Below are 20,159 nucleotides of genomic sequence, written 5' to 3' on the forward strand. Positions count from 1 at the left end.
TTAAACAGAGGAAGGATAGATATGCAGGGAGGGGAAGGGAGGGAGGGGAAAGAGGGGCTAAGATTACTTAAACGGGACACACTCAAGATTACTCCACCCTCATACACACAGCAATATCCCAGTGAGGTAAATCCCCAGCATCCCCCCATACGCTGCCACAGCCCTCCCTCTAATGCAACTGGTGTGTGTGTGTATGTGTCACCACTTTTCTCTGACATTCCTGTGCGGAGCGCAGAGACGCTGCGCTTGGCTGCAGGGAAGCAGAGCTCCACATCGAGCTCCATTAGCAAAAACAAGGACTTTAACCCAGATAAACCAGAGGGACATTATTTCTTTCCTCGGGGCTAGAGCTTGGCTCTTCTCATCGTGATCATCCCTCTGGTTCTGAACTTCCAACTTTGGGAGATCTGCCTGCAAGTGACCTTAGGCGTCTCACATTTTCAACAAGGGGGGGTTTCTACAAAAGCATCCTTTTGTATCCCTACCACTCTTCCTTTTCCTCTTCATCTCCAGCCTGGAGGCGGATTCCAAACTTCAGACTGCAAGAGTTTGGGACACACTTTTCGAGAAGCATACAAGGAAAAAGGGCATAGTGTTGCAACTGCTTCCAAAGAGGTGAGTTAACATTAAAAGAAGGAAATGCACTTAAAAGTAATGCTTTGTATTGGATGTTGCTCGCTCTTATTATAGTGTCCTGTATTGCCTGCAGTCTTTTGAATTGTCCTTTTGTAATATTTTGGTAAAAAGTTCATAGACAAATGTGCAACAGTTAATCTAAAGTGCACAAAACCTCTCCACATACTTGAAAGTGACAGGGCTCCATTGTTAATGGTGCGTAAAAGTGAAGCGTGTTGCACAGTCTGTGCCCAATGAAACATCTCAGGGGAGTTTGAGCTGCTTGTTCTGCTGATCCCTCGCAAAACTCCGCTTGTGCGCCTGAGAGAGGGAGACAAAGGTAGAGACTGCAGGGCGATGGGGGGGGTTCTTTGAACGAAGGGTTGAAAGAGATGAGGGGGATGAGAGAGTAAAAAGCAGGGAGAAGGAGAGAGAAAAAAAGAATGTGAGGGAGATGTGGAGTTTCATCTTCTGGTTTTATCATCAAAGTGCAAGGACGGCGGCTGGAAACATGCACAAGCACACGATATATTCAGATGTTTTAGGCATATGCTTGAATGTCAAACTAACTTATGGTATCTCTCTGTCTCCCTCTTTCACACACAAACACACACACACACACACACACACAATCAGATTTAAACAAACACATCCTTGTTTCATTGCACTCATCCGTTCAGTTTGCTTTTGGCTCAGATCATCGACTCTGTGATCCAATGATTCCCGGCGCTGCAATTCACTACACACACACACACACACACTCACACACACACACACACGCACAGTTGTGTCTCCATGAGGACATTACATTGATTTCCTGGAGAAGATAACCTTTACTTATTTGACTTCTTACCTAAACTTGACCAAATTTCAAAATCGTCTTTACCTTAAAATGTATACATGTAAGTGGCTCTTACTTTTTGCTGTGTGTGTCATATATCATTACTGTACAAGTTAATATAAATATAAAAAAATGAACATCCCATTGCAAGCCACAAGTGACCTACAGTTACTGTTGCTGTTGTTGGGGTGTGTCTCATTCACTTCCCCTGCTCTGCTGATTAATGTCAGTTCGCTGACTGGTATGCTATGTTTATTTTCTGCCATTGTTTTTGAGTACAAATTGGAAAATATACATAACACCCATTCCCAATGGAATGAAATTGCAACAATTAATTTGTGTTCAAATTATTGATATTCGGCTTACTTAGTATTTTATTAACTCCTCTAATTGCTCAGATGTCACATTCTCCATGTCACTTCTGTATATGTTCCATATAATCCCATTGTTATTGGTTACAACTCATTAGAATGAATGTCTCAACGTTCAAATTGATATTTAAAGATTCAGTGTGTGAGATATAGGTGAAAGGAATCTATTGGCAGATATATAAAATAATAATATTGATGTATTCACTAGTGTGTTTCATCTAGATTGTACAAATTGTTGTTTTCTCTACCCTAGAACTGTCCCTTTATGTTTTAATACTTTATATTTACATCGACAGCGCCATGAAGTAGGGTTTTCTGTATCAATTATCTTATCTGCATTATGTTTATGTTTCTCTGCAGACCCTGGCTCCTGTAAAGATGGCTGACGTGGTGCAGCCAGACACAAACTGCCTGCAGATCCCGAGTGAGACAAACACTGTACATACACACACACGCACACACACACACACACACACACACAAACACTAAATTAATTCGGCATCCTGGTTAAAATGGCTCACTCCTCGTTCGTTATCTTTGTATGAACACGCTGACCTTCCCTTGTCCCTCTCCCACTTAAAAATGCTCACATCAGATTCCAGTCACATTCCACTCATTCCAGTTCATCACAAATATTCAATCGCACATCTGGAGCACCTCAGGTCAAGTGTGTTTAATCTCCACTGTAAAAAAATAAGGTGTTGTCTGCATGTGTACAGTGGTACAGGCTAGTATCAGTATAAGTTGATGACTGTTCAATAATGGTTCTCAATTCATTTCTAGGTGATGATTTATCGGCCCCTTCGTCGCCTGCCACGGCGAGAATCGACTGCAGCATCACACCCCTGACGCCCTCACCCTCACCAGTAACTAAACACACACACACACCCACACACACACACACACATTCGCCACAGATACACACCCTTTCCTCTTCCTCCTTACTTTTCTTAATATAGAGCTCTTAAACATGACTTGTAAACCGACATCCACTTCAACTTGTTATTAGTGGTTTATAATAGCACTTACACTCACAGTTTAGAGTGAAGTGTAGACTTGAAACCAGTGCTCCGTGAAGGCTACAGTCTGGGGGAAAGAAATACATGCACACTTACACAGGGAGAAAATAGGAAAAGGAAAAATTTGTTCCACAAAAAATGGATTTTTAGTTCCATGGCCGTGCTTTTGAACTTCTTTTTCCTTCTTTTAAGATTCTGCTTTTGTCTTAAGAGGCTGCATATGAACTTTTTTTTAATGTGAATATTACAATTCTTCTATCTGCTTCTTCTTCTCTCAGAGGGTGGAGGTCAGACCCAGGATGGCCTGCCCGTTCTCCGTCGTGGTGGCGATCGATTTCGGGACGACCTCCAGCGGCTATGCATTCAGCTTCACAAAGGATTCAGACGCCATACACATGATGAAGTAAGACTCTGTGGGCTTTTTCTTCATTTCTATTCTCTTCTACTGTGCTTTCTTTTCTCAACAGATTTTTTTCCTCCAATCTGTGCAGGCGCTGGGAAGGCGGCGACCCCGGGGTGGCCAATCAGAAGAGCCCGACGTGTTTGCTGCTGACTCCTGATTTGCGGTTCCACAGTTTTGGATTCGCGGCGCGGGACTTCTACCACGACCTGGACCCAGAAGAGGCCCGGCACTGGCTCTACTTCGATAAATTTAAAATGAAGATCCACAGCACAAGTGTAAGACAAAGACAATTGAAGGGAGAAAAAAAGTAAACAGTAAAAGTGACAAAAAGCTTTTAATTTGCATGTACATATTATAAAACAAAGATATAAAAAAGTAACTTAACCAACTTAGCCATCACAGCGGCAAAATCAGAAGTAAAAAAACTTTAAAAAAATATGGTTTATCTGCTGTTAAGTTTTTCTCTAAGTATCAGGGAGTGGGTGTCTTCTTGCCGTAGTGTTGCAGCAGTTGTGTCTGTGTTTGATGCAGGACCTCACCATGGAGACAGAGCTGGATGCGGTCAGCGGACGCAAGGTCAGGGCCATCGAGGTGTTCGCTCACGCCCTGCGCTTCTTCAGGGAACATGCTCTGAAGGTCAGTTTAAAGCTCGGCTCAATGAAGAAACAAAGTCTCCATCGTGCACAGTTTGTATACAGTATGTGTATGCTCACATATCTGCTTTATAAAACCGGGTTTTGAGAGGACTTTAAACCAGCCAAAGAAACGTCTTGTATTTTAATCGATATACACAGTAGATGGAGGTTGGATTAAATCAAGAATCTGTTTGGCTCTAGTTGCTTTGTTTTAACGTTTTAATAGAAACACATGTTTCCGTTGGTGTGTGTTTGTTGTAGGAGGTGAAGGACCAGTCTTCATCAGTGCTGGAGGGAGAGGACATCAGATGGGTGATCACGGTCCCCGCGGTGTGGAGACAACCTGCCAAACAGTTCATGAGAGAGGCTGCATACCTGGTAACAAAACACACACACACACACACACACACACACACACACAAACACACATACACACACACACATTTACAGATACTGTACATAGATGAAGGCAATTACAACTGGCATGAAAGAATCTTTATTTTCCTATGTTTGATAAAGAATTTATCTCATGGTCTCCATCAAAATCATAGAAAATTATTAGATTTTTGTGTTTGTGTGTGTGTGTGTGGGGGGGGGGGTGTTTGAGAAAGAGGAAGAATGACAGGAATTTGGAAAGAAAGCTAGTGTATCAAGATAAAGGTTGTCTGATTTATGTTCCCATGGAAGATCCCTTACTACACACACACAACCACACACAATCACATACACACTAACAAACACAAACACACATCCCTCCTTGATGTCCTGCACATATTACATTGACTTGTAGGAAGTGTGTGTACATACACAGGAATGCAGGGGGTCCTATCGTAAGTCACATCAATGAGAATGGGCCGACGTGTGTGTCTGTGATTGTGAGTCCAACTGTGCAGTGTGTGTGTAACCGTTCATGGGAAAGACTGGACTCAACCTTTGACTCTTAATGTCGTGCTTTCCTTATTCTCTTTCGCTGCACGTAACCGTTATCAGCCGTCTGCCATTCGCTCACACCGGTGCATACGTTAATAGTGTAATGCATACATACTTTCACATGCACACTAGATATGTATGCACACACACACACACGCCCTGAGCTGGCTCCTGGCTTAATGCCGTCGTGGGTGTGTGTACTTCCTGCTGCTGATGTCATCAGGAGGCGAACAATGAGGGAGACCGGCGTACAAACACAGGAAGCTGAGTCCAGACCCCCGCCCTGCACACACACACACACACACAGACACATACAAACCCATCGTTCCAGCCACTCAAATTTACTCCCAATACAATAAAAAATTAAAAACTCATGTACCTCCTCTCCTCTCCTCTCCTCTCCTCTCCTCTCCTCTCCTCTCCTCTCCTCTCCTCTCCTCTCCTCTCCTCTCCTCTCCTCTCCTCTCCCTTCTCCACCTTTCACCCTGTGTTTATGCTCCTCCATATGTTTATGTTGTACAGCTGTCCTAAAGCATGTGGGTGCTTTACTCCAGGAGTCCTCTGTCTGTCCTCTTGTGTATTACTTTATACACAACTTTGAGCGACCGTTTCTTATGTTTTATACTGTGTTATATTTTCATTAAGCTTTACACCTGTCATGCAGTGGTTACCAGTAAGGCCTCGCTGCAAGTTGGTTGCAGGTACGGATCCCAGTTTGCCCAGAGAACACCTGCTTGGAGTTTGCAGATTGGGATTTAATAAATTGGGGACTCCAAATTGTCCTTAGGTTGTTTCTCTCTGTATGGCGATGTTGCAATATGCTGGCGACCTGTCCAGGGTGAGCCCCGCCTCCCGCCGGCTGCAACTGGCTTCAGCTCCACCCGCAACCCTCGGAGGATAAATGGTATAGATAACGGATGGATGGATTCCAGTCAGTCAAACAGTACAGACAGAGCAGAGACGGCTTCAGCTTTTCCTCCAATTGTTTTGTGTCTTCTCATGACTGAGCTGCATCTTGTGAGTTGTGATCTTGAGGAACCAGGGAGCAGTTGCGTTATTAAACAATAACTACAAACATTGGAAGAAGCATGATGGAGGCATTTCCCAATATGTCTGACTCGTTTCTCTCTTGCTCTGTTCTCTCAGTTTCTCTCTCGGTGTCTCTCTTGTCCCCCCACAGGCCGGCCTTGTGTCCCCCGACTGTCCGGAGCAGCTCCTCATCGCTCTGGAACCGGAGGCTGCTTCCATTTACTGCCGCAAGCTACGCCTCCACCAGGTGCTTGACCTCAGCCTGCAGCCAATCATGAACGGCCTTGACATGGACGGGTCGCGGGCCTTTGACTCCAGCTTCAGACAAGGTAGAGAAGAGAGAGTGTGTGTATGTGTGTGTGTGTGTGTGTGTGTGTGTGTGTGTGTGTGTGTGTGTGTGTGTGTGTGTGTCCTCTTGTGTGCTTTGTCATTAGCATAAGCATGAAACCACAGTGTGTTCCTGGAAATGTTGTTGTTTGGTTTAACTTGGGGGTTGTGGTTTGTGCTGGTGTGCTTGTGCTTGTGCGTGCGTGCGTGTGTGCGTATGTGCGTGTGTGCGTGTGCATGTGTGCAGAGTTGTACAAAGATGACTTTGGACTGGCCAAATGTGTCATGTTGAGCAGACTATAAAAATACTAAAGAATGAGGAGGGGGGGGTGGAAACATATCATTGGGAGAAAGAGGAGGAGAGCGGTTTTGAAACAGACCCTGGAATTCACATGAAGGAGAAACATTCTGCAAAAACCAGTAACGAGCCTCTGAGGTTTATTATTTACATGGGAAACTATTCAATTAACTTAATACTGTAGGGGAAGAAACTTTGAATCTGACTTCATCAGATACAATTATACCTTTTAATGTATCACTATTTCTGTATCATGGAAGTACGGGCATGTATTTTCTACAACATGGCAAATGTTTGTTTTACTGTAGGAACAATTTGGCTGTAAATACATTACAATAATGACATATTATCCCTATATACACGGTTGTGTTTTTCACATTGAGCAGATACAGATCAACGCTAGAAATGCATTTTTAGACCTCCACTTTGGCCCCAAACCCTTAAATCCAATCAAGTCGCATCAAACTACACATACTTATCGAGACCCATGAATTATTCCCTGGGAAATCTGAAGTCCCTTTTCAACTGTTCCAAAAAACCTACTAACATCTGGCTTTTGTCTGCAATGGATACAATCGTCACTCCGTTTTCAATGCGCTCGTAATACTGCAGAGGTGTTGTTGAGGCAATTCATTGCTGACGCTGGTTAGAGTCAGAAACCAAATGTTGTTAATAATTATGCTAAAGACAATCAAGATTTCTCTAGAACTGCAAAGTCTGATGATAACACTCTGTGGGTTAACTGAATATACTTTTCAAATGGAAAATTCCTACCCTAACCCTAACCCTAACCCTTTTCTACAACAAAAGCTTCGTAAGAAAGGGTCAGACATCTTGTCGTGAGTGTTCACTGAAGCTGCAGAGAAACAATTCAGCTGCAGGAAAGTGCAGCAGAGGAACAAAGAGGGACTGGAAGCTGGGAGAGAAGGAGACCGATGCATAATTCAGTGGTGAACACGCCGTCCAAAAATCCCCTGCACAGAACCACTTATACATATGCAGCCAGTCCCACACACAAACACACACACACACACACACACTCACCCACACACTCACAAAGACATGCACATGCAAAGAGACCCACACTGAACACAGGATATTGTAATTGGAACAAGGTGCAGTGAGACTATGATCTCACCCCCTCCTGGCCTGTCATTCTCTCTCTCCTCCACTCTCTTTCATTGTTTTTCTTTTCCCTCCATCTCTCTCTCTCTCTCTCTCTCTCTCTCTCCCTCTCTCTCTCTCTGTCTCTCTCTCTCTCTCTCTCTCGCTCTCTCTCTCTTTATTATCCCAACTTTTCTTTTCTTTTGCCCCGTTGTTCTTCAATCAAGGAGAATGCAAACACACATAAAGACATTAACACACACACATGCAGCCTCGCGCAGGCACACACACTCTCGCAGACATGTCTCACACACTTGGCATCACCGTCATGGTTTTTACTATCTTTAGCTGTTTCTTCCACCTCATTTCTCCTCCAAAGATAGCATTGGGGAGTCATTAAGAAAATCACACACTGACACACACACACACACTTTCTCTCTTTTCGGTTGTTTCATGTAAATGGTTTCCAGACTTTTGTTCCATTCATCAACCCTGCACACACACGCACACACACACACACACAAATGAAATCAAAGCATGTACCATTGTGATGTTCTTTGTTCAGCTTTATTTACATTGTACACACATGCACGCACACACACACACACACACATTACCTCTTACATCATGAAGGGTTTATGGGTTACTGTTTTAGTCTATGCAGTCAATCTGTTCTTCCGTTCTTTCGTTCATTCTCATGGGGTTTGAGGGAATGCAGCAAAAGCCCTTATTACCTACACTACACAAACACTTCACTCCACACTGTGAAACCCACAAACACACACGTCAACATCAGGACCGCAGCTTCGCTCGCAGCCTTGTCCAAAGAGAGAAGTTGTGTTTTTTATTTCCTCCCTTCTCCTCTCACGTCTTTGATCTATGATTACTCCACATAACAGAACCATTATGTCTCGTTTTGTGCTTTCACTTGCATGTACGGAGGCGTTTCTATTCATCTGCTCTGTCAAACAGGCTGTCCGGTTATTCTGCGTCTCTTTCACATGTGTTTGAATGTGTTCTGCTTTTGATTAGCCTCTGTCCACACGATCTGTCCACATGATCTTCATTAGGTAGAAAATGAAGATGTTTCTCTTTTTGTCTGTGTTGAATATTGGTTAAAAACAAGCTTCAGTGTCTGACACTACAATGTTTATGCAGAAAAACAAAGAATGTAATGTGAAAAGTCTAAGCAGATAATTGTTGCTGCAAAGCCACTGGATTCACTTTCTTTCCAGAAGATCTCAATCTCATTGTTGAGCATTAAAGCTCCAACGGCTGATTTTCTGGACCACTTGGGGGCGGCACAAACAAGCTTGTCCTCAAATGACGACTTTACCCTTTAAATTATACATTTCACACTATAAACTGTGCATAAAGTTGGACGACGTGTCGCCACTTCCTCATGTTATATTTAGCTGAGATGTTGTGGGTGTTGTCAATTTGTGCTTTTGATTCATCGAGTGGACCTGCAGTATTGAGGTCCCCAGTTGTGAGTCAGTCTCAGCTGTCAATCATGACATAATATAACTTAACAAATAAGTAGGAAGCACAAATCACTGTTGATAATAATGTCTGGTTATTAAATGTTTATCCTTCTTATCAACAGCTTCAATGAATAGTTTCTCAAGTGTTATTATTTGAGTTAAATTTCACCTTTTGTGTGTGTGTGGTGTGTGTGGTGTGTGGTGTGTGTGTGTGTGTGTGTGTGTGTGTGTGTGTGTGTGTGTGTGTGTGTGTGTGTGTGTGTGTGTGTGTGTGTGTGTGTGTGTTACAGCGAGGGAGCAGCTGAGGCGATCCAGACACAGCAGGACCTTCCTGGTTGAGAGCGGAACCGGAGAGCTTTGGTCAGAGCTGCAGACTGGTAAGGCCATGTGTGTGTGTGTGTGTCTATGTGTGTGTGTGTGTGTGTGTGTGTGTATCTTAGACAAAAAGACCCCACATGCCGTAGGGACTTACTGATGATTTTGACCTTTAACCCCAGTAGGCTGACTACGACCAGCAGACACATCCACTCTCATATTTCTACTGACCCTCATCCTCCTGTGCATCACCTCCTCTCTCTACTCCAGTAATTGTGTTCTTACTGAGTTCAGGATGGCTTCTAATTTTATAAAATAGCGTTCATAATGAAAAAAAAATTCAAATAAACTATACAAAAACATTTATTAAACATAATAAAACAACTTCAATATAATGAATGGCAAAGTTATTTTTAAAGGTCCTCTAGAGCTAATGGAAAAAAGCTCTTGTTGGTCCAGACATCATGAGAATGAAGTCATGATCCTGTGAACGTATCTAAAAATCTGCACACAACCAAATACAGCTGTCTAGTTTACTAGATTCACAAATTTCCTTTTTTTTTTACTTTAACCAAGTCAAACTTCCAAGGAACGGTGTGTCCCTGCTGACCTTTACTGCTCCCTTTCCTGTCCACACACACAAAAACACACACAGACAGAAACACACACACACACACACACACACACACACACACAGGAAGAACCAAACTCATGGGGCTCTCTGCCTCCCCTCTGTAAATAACGGAAGGAATCCAAATCCTGTTTTATTCCTCCTTCTCTCTTCTATTTTCTTCTCTCATCCATCCCTGATTTTTTTTCTTTTTTTTCATTCTTGCTTTTTCTCGCATATGAAGAATTTAAACCCTCTTGTGTTCCGGGTGTGGTCGGCCGTACCAGGATAAAGCAGCCCGGCCTCACTGCTGATCGTATCAAACCAAACACACACACTCAGAGGGAGCACAGCAATCACACATGCCTGAAGGCTGTTTATGTCCACTGGAGGGAAAACACACACACTGGAAGCATTCCACAAACATGAAGCAGCTTTATCCTTCTGTGGATTAAAACTGATGATCCGAATCAAGAGGAACTGATTTTCTGAAATAAATCGGTGTGTTTGTGTTGTCTGTCTGTAGGCGACAGGTACATTGTTGCAGACTGCGGAGGAGGAACAGTCGACCTGACCGTGCACCAGATCGAGCAGCCACAGGGCACACTCAAAGAGCTCTACAAGGCCTCAGGTAACCTTTCAATGCAATCTACTAAAACACAAAAACCACCGCACTTCCAGCAGTTTCCAATGCTCTCCTCTCTCTCCCAGGTGGTCCATACGGGGCTGTCGGCGTGGACCTGGCCTTCGAGGCCATGCTGTGCCAGATCTTTGGTGAGGACTTCATCCAGAGCTTCAAGGCCAAGCGTCCGGCCGCCTGGGTGGACCTCACCATTGCATTCGAGGCGAGGAAGCGGACGGCGACGCCGGGCAGGGCCAACGCCCTCAACATCTCGCTGCCCTTTTCTTTCATAGATTACTACAAGAGGCACAGAGGGCACAGTGTGGAGGCCGCGCTGAGGAGGAGCAAGTGAGTGTGGTGTTTGTTTGCGTCTGTGTGTGTGTGTGTGTTTGAGATAGAGTGTGTTCTGAGTCCAGGTGAGAGGAATCTGCCAACAGTTCAAACACTGGAGTGATTTTGTGCATTTGTCTTTTGTCTTCTGTGTGTGTGTGTCAGTATGAACATAGTGAAGTGGTCGTCCCAGGGGATGCTGCGATTGACGCAGGAGGCCATGAATGAGCTCTTCCAGCCCACTATTGTCAACATTGTAAAGCACATTGGTGAGAAACACACGGACAAACAATTAAAGAAGATGCCCACAGAAATGGAAGTGTGACATGTTTATCCCACTTAAAGCTTCACTTGTGATGATGAAGCTATCGACCTGCTGCTGCTGAAAGTGAAGTTAATGAGCGAGAATGAACCATAGACTTGTTTATCTTCTCTGACCAGCAGAGGGCGACTTCACTGGTTTCTATATTGGTCCATGAGAAAAAGGTCTACCAAACGCCAAGCTTGAGACTTGGCAGCTCACAGACCAATGGGTGACGTCACAATGGGTCGCCGTTTAGAATGTACCGAGTTACAGCTGTGGGCCATAAACCAAAACAGTGAACTCAAAGAAAAAAGAACACAGTGAGGAGAACTGCACAGTCGGACAATCGTTAGGGTTAAAGGGGATAATGTTATCTTATGTGGATTCCCCAAGAAACATCCAAAATCATTGTACAATTTATGCACCACAACTCTTGCTTCTCATTTACTTACACAATCAGCATCCAATGAAGTGGTCTTATTTTGAAGATATGCCTCCTGCCCTGTACCTCTGACAGAGGAGCTGATGGTGAAGCCGGAGGTACACGGCGTGCGTTTCCTCTTCCTCGTTGGAGGTTTCGCCGAGTCACCTATGCTGCAGAAAGCAATCCAGAAGGCTTTTGGGCGGACGTGCCGCATCATCATCCCCCATGACGTTGGCCTGACCATACTGAAGGGCGCCGTGCTCTTTGGGCTGGATCCCACTGTGGTGAGAGCTCTGGAAAACCTGTGAATGTGGAAGTAGCTCTGTAAACACACGTTCTAACGACCTCTCTATCCCAGGTCCGAGTGCGTCGATGCCCCTTGACCTACGGCGTCGGTGTGTTGAACCGGTTTGTGGAGGGCCGCCACCCTCGAGATAAACTCCTCATCAAGGACGGCCGCGAGTGGTGCACCGACATCTTCGACCGCTTCGTCTGCCTCGACCAGTCGGTGGCTCTGGGCGAGGTCGTGCGGCGGAGCTACACGCCCGCTCGCCTGGGCCAACGCAAGATCATCATCAACATCTACTGCAGCGCCGTGGACGACATCACGTACATCTCAGACCCCGGCGTCAGGAAATGTGGCACCATCACTTTAGACCTACCGGAGCCGTTGCCTCTGCCGGGCGCAGTGGGGGGAGCAGGGGGAGGAGGCCAGGAGAGGAGGGAGATCAGAGCGACCATGCAGTTTGGGGACACGGAGATCAAAGTGACCGCCGCTGACGTCATGTCGAACCGCTCCGTGCGGGCCTCCATAGACTTCCTGTCTAACTGAGGAGGAGCAGGAAGTGGGGACAAGGAAGTAGCTGATTTCAAGGATGATAATTTTAGAAAAAGCGGTACTTTGGGAGTGGGCCCTGTATACTGTGGGAGGGTGGAGGACCTTTGGACTCGCACTAGAGACTCATGACATTAAGGCTTTTCATTTAACCACTAGAGCAGAAAAAACATCATGAACTTCTAAAGAATGAATATTGAACTCAACAGTGACGTGCTTTCTAAAAACCAAAATGTCTGCCTACTTGCTTCAGTTGGAGTGAGACGAACAGGTGAGGTACTGTAAGATTATCCAACCTGCGGGAGAACTTCAGCCTCTGTGGACGTTTATTAATCAGTTGCCTGGAGGAACTCAACCGAAGGAATAAACTACCTGGAGTGACACTCACTCATATACGTATTAAATAAACGTTTACGTAAACTGCCTTTTCTCTCATACACTAAATAATACCTCATTTAAATCCTATTCCTATACTAAATATGAGATTTTGATGCCACTACCTGAGCTGCAGCTTTGTCTCTTTGGCGCGATTGTGCACCACCTAGTGGTGAAGATACTGAATTACAAGTTGAAAATATTGGAAAACTGAAATTGTCAGAAGTCATGTAGAAGGTAGGACGTGTCTCTAACAGGGTATTAAAAATAAATATTACATTAGAAATTTCACATGCATGTCTGACAGATGTTACCCTATATGTGTGAGGCTGAACATACTGTACTTGGGTTTATCTGATCTCCCCTGGTGACTTTCCATCGGTTGGTTGAAGATATTTTTATTGTTTCAAAACCTCAGAACGAGCAGATTAGAAAAAAGGATAATGTCATCCATCCACATTCAATACCACACGTTGTTAAAGTGAATAATATTGAATACTAATTATAAAGGTAAAACTGGAATATCACGTTGACATGAGTAGCTTTGTCCCTTTGTCACGACACATGAAACCAAGCTCGGGGGCCTCGAATTTATCTGCATCATCTATGAGATCCTCCATTATGGAATTCACAACCTGTCCAAGTTTGACGGCCGGATTCGGTAGTTTCTTGTAAATCCCTTTTATTTAGTTATATATAAAACGATGTAATTGTTCTTTTTTCTCTGGTCATTGTTTTATCCTCTTTTCTTATGTCTGCCTGGTGTTCTTTATTCTTTGTAGGGCACTTTGTAATATATTAAAAAGGTGATATAAAATAAAGTTTATCATTTTTAATTATGAGTAACAGAGATAGCAAAGGACCCGATGGTCATCGTGGCTGATCCCCAACTCTGATGTGCCTTTACAGCTGTGAGGTGTGTCTTTCCAAATTATGTCCAACCAGCTGAATGTAGCACTGGAGGACTCAGCTACATTTCAACTTTCATAGAGTCTGAACATTTGTCAGTGATATTTCAGGTCATCCCTTTTTTTAATATAGATTATTTTTGCTGCAACAAACTCAATCAATATTTTCTGGGAATGCATTGTACTGTGTGCACATCCCGATTATGTTTATAAGTTGCCTCTTCATACACCTCAAGAATCTGAATTAGCAGGGGGAGTAAAGATCACTGTTCTTATTGCATTAAAGTAAATTCAGTTCCAGTGCAGTTATTGGTTAATGCAGCTGTAAGTGGAAGAACTATATGGATGGTTTGGTCGGTTTGTATTTTTCAGATCTGAAGACATCAGCCTGTCAAGTCTAAGTCAGAAAAAGACCTCTCTATATTGTGTATGCTTTAATAAACTGTATCCATGGTTATGAATAAAGTAAAACAAAACCTAAGAACCACTAATTCCAAAAAAAATGCAATGATTTTGTCAGGATAATCCATAGAATATACTGCTGTAGCTCCTTCTGAGCACCATTAAATAGCACCAAATGGTTAATTTGTAATCCTTTACTACCAACTAGTTTGCGTCTCCCTTCTCCACATGCCTGACCACCGAAACTTTGCTCTGTGCAGAAAGAGTAGTAAACATTATGATTTATGACTGAGATATAAAACCAATCACGAGGCTGTGATATTGCACAAGCAGACGCACGGAGCCAGTGAGAGAACAGAGGAGACATTGTCGTTAAATAGATCAAATTAAAATAATGTGACATTTACTGCTTCTTTCCTTCGACAATGACCAATCACTTTTACAGACAACAGTTTGATTTCAGCTGTGAATTTATTGATAAGAATGGTCCAATAAATAGTTTCCCACAGCGCATACAATGAATGGTTCAGAACTGTACTACATCAGTGCTCAATTTCTCATGTTACACAGTTGTCACGTAACAGAAAATAACAAACCAGATTAGAACTGACAGAATGGCTCCTTCAGGTCAAAGAGGAAGAGCCGACCTCGAAGGGACAGGAGTGTGTTTGTTCAAAACCAACGGGGGGGATTCGATATTATTCTTGTATTTCACAATCATTTCCCAGTAACATGGCCACAGGTGGAAGCAGACAGTGCGTTAAATGTCTAACAGCTAGTCAAAGCTTGGCAAAAAAAAATATCTACAGATGGACACAAGAGAAGTCGGCCATCTTGGACCCAGCCAAAGAATCTGTCATGAAATTGAAGGATGAACTTCTCTCTCCCCCCGTTGGGCTTGTTTCACTACACCTGTCATTCGCAAACGTGTACGACTGGTTACAAAACCTCATTTTATCTAGAATTCAAATCAAAATTCAGGTCAAACCCATAGAGACACATTTAACACAATCTTAGTTTAAATGTACCTCAACCGTCTCCCTGCATTTAGATTTTAATGCCAGTTTCAAATGGGGTTTTTCTTCTTGCTGCCTTAGTGAGCATGGGGTCTACCACGACCTCTGCCCCTGCCGCCACCAGGAGGTCCATCCATAGAGCTGCGGGGGTTCTTGATCGTCTCATCAACTGACAGGATGAGGCAGGCGGCCTCAGACGCTGCTGTCAGAGCGTTGATCCGCACGATGGACGGCTCCCAGACACAGGCCACAAAGTTGTCTGCTATGTCCTCGTTGTTGATGTCCACGCCGTACCACATGCCACCCTAGCAGGATAGAAAGAACGGTGAAGCAATAAATACAATCATCTGAAAGCACACTTTTTAAATGCTTATGACAAGTGCTTTTCCTCAGTGTCGTGCAAGAGGAGGTGAGCGTGTTTTTTCATCCTACCTGTGCGTGTTTGGCCCGCAGTTTGTTCAGGATGTTGGTGGCGTCAAAGCCGGCGTTGTCACAGAGCTGCCTGGGGATGATCTCCAGGGCCTTGGCGTACGCGCCGATCAACAGCTGCTGTTTTCCAGGGATGGTCCTGGAATAATCCCGCAGGTACTTTGACAACTCCATCTCAATGGCTCCTCCACCCGCAACAACGGAGTCGTTCTGGAAACGGGTTGAATACAGTCAGCTCATTGCCATCAGTGTGCAGAGTGGTCAACATATTTAAGTGGATTAAGTTTCTGGATGAGTATAGTTCTTCACTTAAAGCAATACAAGAGTCAAATGTAACAAAAAGGGTAGAGCGGTGCCTGTTCTAAACATGCATGTTTGGAATGGGCTGTTTGATTTGCCAGTGGTTGCAGATTTCTTTCTGAAACTTGGTGCACGTGGCTTTTCAGACTATATAAATAACACAAGTCATACAGTTGAGCTCAGCAGTAACACAGTGCTGTATATAACCAACACTTCTCATATTGAGCCTTCTTGCACTTGCTGGAAAACCCGATCACAATGTCTCCACACATCAACTGACCTTGATGGCTCTGCGTACGATCATGATGGCATCGTGCAGAGATCTCTCTGTCTCCTCTGTGAACTGTTCCGCTCCGCCCCTCAGGATGATGGTGCAAGTCTTCGCCTTTGGGCATCCTTTGAAGATGTTATACCTGTGGACACAGACGGGATAGTTGTGAGCTGTGGGGATACGAGTTGTCATTTGAAGTTGCTTTGTAAAAAAAAAAGAAGACAAAACTGCAGTGGTCCTTCTTACCTCTCTCCTCCAATCTGGACCTCCTCAAAGATGTCACACTGTCCCAGGACATCGTCCGTCATGCTGCTAACTGAGGTCTGAATGGAGCCCCCGCATGCCTGGAGGTCAAATTACACAGTCAGTCAGGAATTATTCAAACTAATTATCACATCAACATCAGAATTATATCTTTATGGAAGTCCTACCATCATGGTCCTCTTCAGATCCTCCTCCTGCACTCTGCCAGCACAGAACAGGTCTCTGTCAGCAAAGTACTGAGTGGCCACATCACCAATCGGCAACTTTGACAAAACCACCTTGGCTCCTGACAGATGGATCTTCTCCAGTTTGTCGTACAGGATGTTCCACTCTGCATCCACAATGGCCTGGTAGTCCTGCACAAATAGGAGACGGGAGACACCATTGAATAAAACACAGCCTTTTGGGTAGTTGTTTGACGTAATTATGTGTTGTTGTCAACTTCATACCTCCACATTCTTCACACGGACTTCGGCGTTCTCCTTCTCTGCCTTCAGCTCCAGCTCCACATTGAGCAAAGCGATCTTTGGATTCTCGTAGTTTTTGGGCTGCATCTCAAACCCAGCATAGGAGAATGTCTTCTTGAACGCAACCCCATCCACCAAATGGGAATCCTGTACACGAGTACAGAGAGTAAAGTTAGAGAATACCAGACAGAGGGAGGAAGAGGAAACTGCATTCTGATTTACAGCTTATTTTTGTTATGTAAGCTTTATTTAAAATCTCATCATGACATAGACTTAAGTGATGAACTTAAGACACTTACCGCGAGGCCTCCTCCCTGGACCTTCTTGATGCCAATCATCTTGAGAGACAGCAGCACATCCAGAGACATGACGGCGTCCACCACCATCTTGGAGAAGAAGTCCTTCTGACCAGCAATGAGCTTGGAGTTCATGGCTGTGGCTGCACACTTCTCCAACAAGTGCCTCTGCTCTCTGAGAGGAAAAAGGAGAACGACAACTGAATGACATGTCAAAATGTTGTTCCTCATAAGATACATCAAATTTCAAGTAATACATGGCAGCCATGTGAATACAAATGAAGCACTCACTGCTTATCGTCTTTCTTCACAGGGACAGCGATCTCCTTGATCTTGTTAACAGCGAGGTTGGTGGCGGTGCGGAACGCTCTGATAATGGTCTGAGGGTGGAGGCCCTCCTCAACGTACGGCTTCAACTGCTTCAGGAACTCAGCAGCCAGGAGAGTGACGGAGGTGGTGCCGTCTCCTACCTGAGGGTGGTAGAAAAGGAAACGAAGTATGTGTCAGTTGGAAAATTTCTTCTACTTGTCCAAACACATATGCAAATGTCTCACCTCAGCATCCTGGGAGCGGGCAATGTCTACCAGGGTCTTGGCAGCAGGGTGAACCACGTCCAGCAGTTTCAGGATGGTGGCACCATCGTTAGAGATTGTGGCCTTTCCTGGAAAACAAAGCATTCAAACATTAAGTATAAGGGAACTGTAACCAAATGACTCCTGTAATCCATTCATTATTCAGTCTTCTTTCCCCACCTCTGCCATCAACCATCAGTTTGTCCATCCCTCTGGGCCCCAGGGTGGTCCTGACAGCCTCAGAAATGACCTGATGTCAAAATGAAAACAAAGTTTAACATTGATGCAGACAGGACATGGATATCCACTTAATCATTGAGAGCAGAGATTGTTTCCTGACCTGGCAGGCATTGATGTTACTGATGAGCTGGGGAATGCCCTGAGAAGAGTCTGTCCCCTCCTTCAGCAGGATAACAGGTGTGGGCTGCAGGGGGACAAATCATTTACAGTTAAATGTCAGAAATAAACTGATGAGATCAAGGAAGCTGAGCCGACAGTTTTTGAATATCATCAAGAATAACAATATAACGAATACTATGAAAAAAAGATTTCAGAGCCAATGTTTGCTTTATCATCAGAATGAACGAGCTATGTATTTTCTAGCAGCACACTTTTTGATACCATTTCTAATTCAATATAAGATCCAACTTGGGATGGAAAAACACCAGAAATGAAAATATACTTGACTCATCAAAGTTTGCTTCACAAGCACTTGTCACTGATCATTCTCAAGCTACTCATTATTCAACTTCCCCATGTTCAACAAGGAAGGGACACTGCAGCACATAACAGAATGAATCTGTATCAATAGAATCATTTCATAATAATGTTCACAATAGTGATGTTTTAATGAAAATTAATGGAATGTTACTAGTTAAATTATCCAATGCAACACTAAAAACTAAATTAGTAAGTGTAGATCTAAAAAGCATTCAATCACGCTTCATTAAAGTAAAATACTTTCCATAAATGTTGCCATATAATAGATGTTAGTGTCCGACAAAGCAGAATTGTATTACACATCACTACAAATATTTAGGCATCAGAAGGTGAAGATGCACAAGATGAAGATGGTACCATTGCTGCATGGGTGTGGTGCTTTTGTTTCCCACTGTCAATCCCTGAGTTTACAGTTTTCTAACATTACCATTCCCTGCGGCAGCTTCTCTTCAAAAGACTTCTATTACACATGGCTACTTTAACATGACTGATGACAAAGACAGCTTTAGTGTTGACAAGGCCTTTGTCTGCCTCTCAGCATCCTCCCACATTCGACCATGAGATGCGGCTGCTCCAGTCAAAACAGAGAAGCTGGGACCGCCACAGCAACACGTTCAAGTTTCATAATTTATCATATTAAACAATAAAACAAATGTTTTCCAATGCAGCCATTCAAACAATAGCCTGTTAACTTCACAGCTAACTCGCTCGCTAGCTAATGCTGCTCCAACAGCAGGCGCTACAAGCTTATGGTATCGAAAAGTATATTAATAGGTTAGTGGAGTACTTATTCGCACATAAACCGACTCAACGCTCTTTCTTTAAAACACACTTGCTGCAGACATGTTAGCTGGCATGGCGGCTAGCATCGTTTACGCCCATTGACACCGGGTAGTCATGAGATGCTAACGCAGTCATGCTAGCTGTTAAATACGAAAATAAAGAGTTTTCACTAAAAAATAACCGCATCCCGAGGCTGCTAACGGGTAAACGGATAAACAGAGAGTGGTTCTGGAGCGGATGATTGGAAACAAGGCGCACGATGGACGCGGATGGTGAAGTTTTAGCCTGGAGCATGGATGCTAACTCACTCACCATCATCTTTGCAGTTCCTTCGAGAAGCTTTCCACCGACACCGCGGCCCACAATGCATTTCGGGAGAGACGGACGCAGAGGGCTGCGTTCAAGACCTCCAACGCGCTGCGAAGTTTAGGCATCGATCTAAAACTATATTATAAAACAATTATATTATAAAAGCACAGAGTTAAATGTGATGCAGCTGCCATTGTGCAGCCTGATTCTGTTGTTGAAGAATTATGATATAAAAATAATAGTCGTTACACACCATTTTTGTCAATTTAACTTTTATTTTTCAATTACTTATTTAACACAATGTCTATCTACTCAGTTAATGCTGAACACGTCAAAGTTACTAAACACTCACACACACACACACACACACATTAAATTGCTATATTGTCAGATAGTTAACTGGATTTTAGTGATCATGATATCATTGTTGGTTAAAGATAATCTTTTGCTGTGTATTTTATTAAGCAGTCAGTTATTGTGATATTTCATTACAGGCATTGAAGCCTGAAAAAAATGCAAAAAAAATATTCTATTTATTTGATGACTGGTTT

The 20,159-nt window shown here is 43.7% G+C and overlaps 2 protein-coding genes and 1 long non-coding RNA gene across 3 annotated transcripts; 1 reads left to right on the forward strand and 2 right to left on the reverse strand.

Moving 5' to 3' along the window:
- Window positions 1-234: 234 nt before the first annotated feature.
- On the forward strand, window positions 235-15,145 carry hspa12b (heat shock protein 12B). The gene is made up of 14 exons (XM_062383748.1): window positions 235-615; window positions 2,188-2,251; window positions 2,611-2,693; window positions 3,125-3,249; window positions 3,338-3,524; window positions 3,781-3,885; window positions 4,146-4,262; window positions 5,995-6,172; window positions 9,347-9,433; window positions 10,508-10,612; window positions 10,693-10,951; window positions 11,099-11,202; window positions 11,755-11,945; window positions 12,020-15,145. Exons 2-14 carry the CDS (start codon window positions 2,206-2,208, stop codon window positions 12,491-12,493), a joined length of 2,061 nt encoding a protein of 686 aa, XP_062239732.1. The 5' UTR covers window positions 235-615; window positions 2,188-2,205; the 3' UTR covers window positions 12,494-15,145.
- LOC133949769 (uncharacterized) lies at window positions 3,567-6,066 on the reverse strand. The gene is made up of 2 exons (XR_009920183.1): window positions 5,486-6,066; window positions 3,567-4,259 (listed from the first exon to the last, which is right to left on the reverse strand). It is a non-coding gene; the product is annotated as an uncharacterized LOC133949769 (long non-coding RNA).
- On the reverse strand, window positions 14,634-19,715 carry cct7 (chaperonin containing TCP1, subunit 7 (eta)). Its single transcript, XM_062383749.1, has 12 exons — window positions 19,612-19,715; window positions 18,137-18,220; window positions 17,977-18,046; window positions 17,779-17,885; window positions 17,516-17,694; window positions 17,228-17,399; window positions 16,911-17,075; window positions 16,629-16,817; window positions 16,444-16,541; window positions 16,207-16,339; window positions 15,630-15,836; window positions 14,634-15,502 (listed from the first exon to the last, which is right to left on the reverse strand). Exons 1-12 carry the CDS (start codon window positions 19,615-19,617, stop codon window positions 15,275-15,277), a joined length of 1,638 nt encoding a protein of 545 aa, XP_062239733.1. The 5' UTR covers window positions 19,618-19,715; the 3' UTR covers window positions 14,634-15,274.
- Between the last annotated feature and the right edge of the window lie 444 nt (window positions 19,716-20,159).

The sequence above is a fragment of the Platichthys flesus genome, chromosome 24, assembly GCF_949316205.1.
Source record: "Platichthys flesus chromosome 24, fPlaFle2.1, whole genome shotgun sequence".
NCBI lineage: Eukaryota > Metazoa > Chordata > Actinopteri > Pleuronectiformes > Pleuronectidae > Platichthys > Platichthys flesus.

Excerpts from the sequence above, each read along its gene's own strand:
- hspa12b (XM_062383748.1), top strand. The coding sequence starts at position 2,206 with ATGGCTGACGTGGTGCAGCCAGACACAAACTGCCTGCAGATCCCGA. Across the intron at positions 2,252-2,610 it reads AAACTGCCTGCAGATCCCGA|GTGATGATTTATCGGCCCCT; the intron begins GTGAGACAAACA and ends ATTCATTTCTAG. Across the intron at positions 11,203-11,754 it reads CAACATTGTAAAGCACATTG|AGGAGCTGATGGTGAAGCCG; the intron begins GTGAGAAACACA and ends TACCTCTGACAG.
- cct7 (XM_062383749.1), bottom strand. Across the intron at positions 17,695-17,778 it reads CCCGCTCCCAGGATGCTGAG|GTAGGAGACGGCACCACCTC; the intron begins GTGAGACATTTG and ends TACCACCCTCAG. Across the intron at positions 15,503-15,629 it reads TGCGGGCCAAACACGCACAG|GGTGGCATGTGGTACGGCGT; the intron begins GTAGGATGAAAA and ends CTATCCTGCTAG.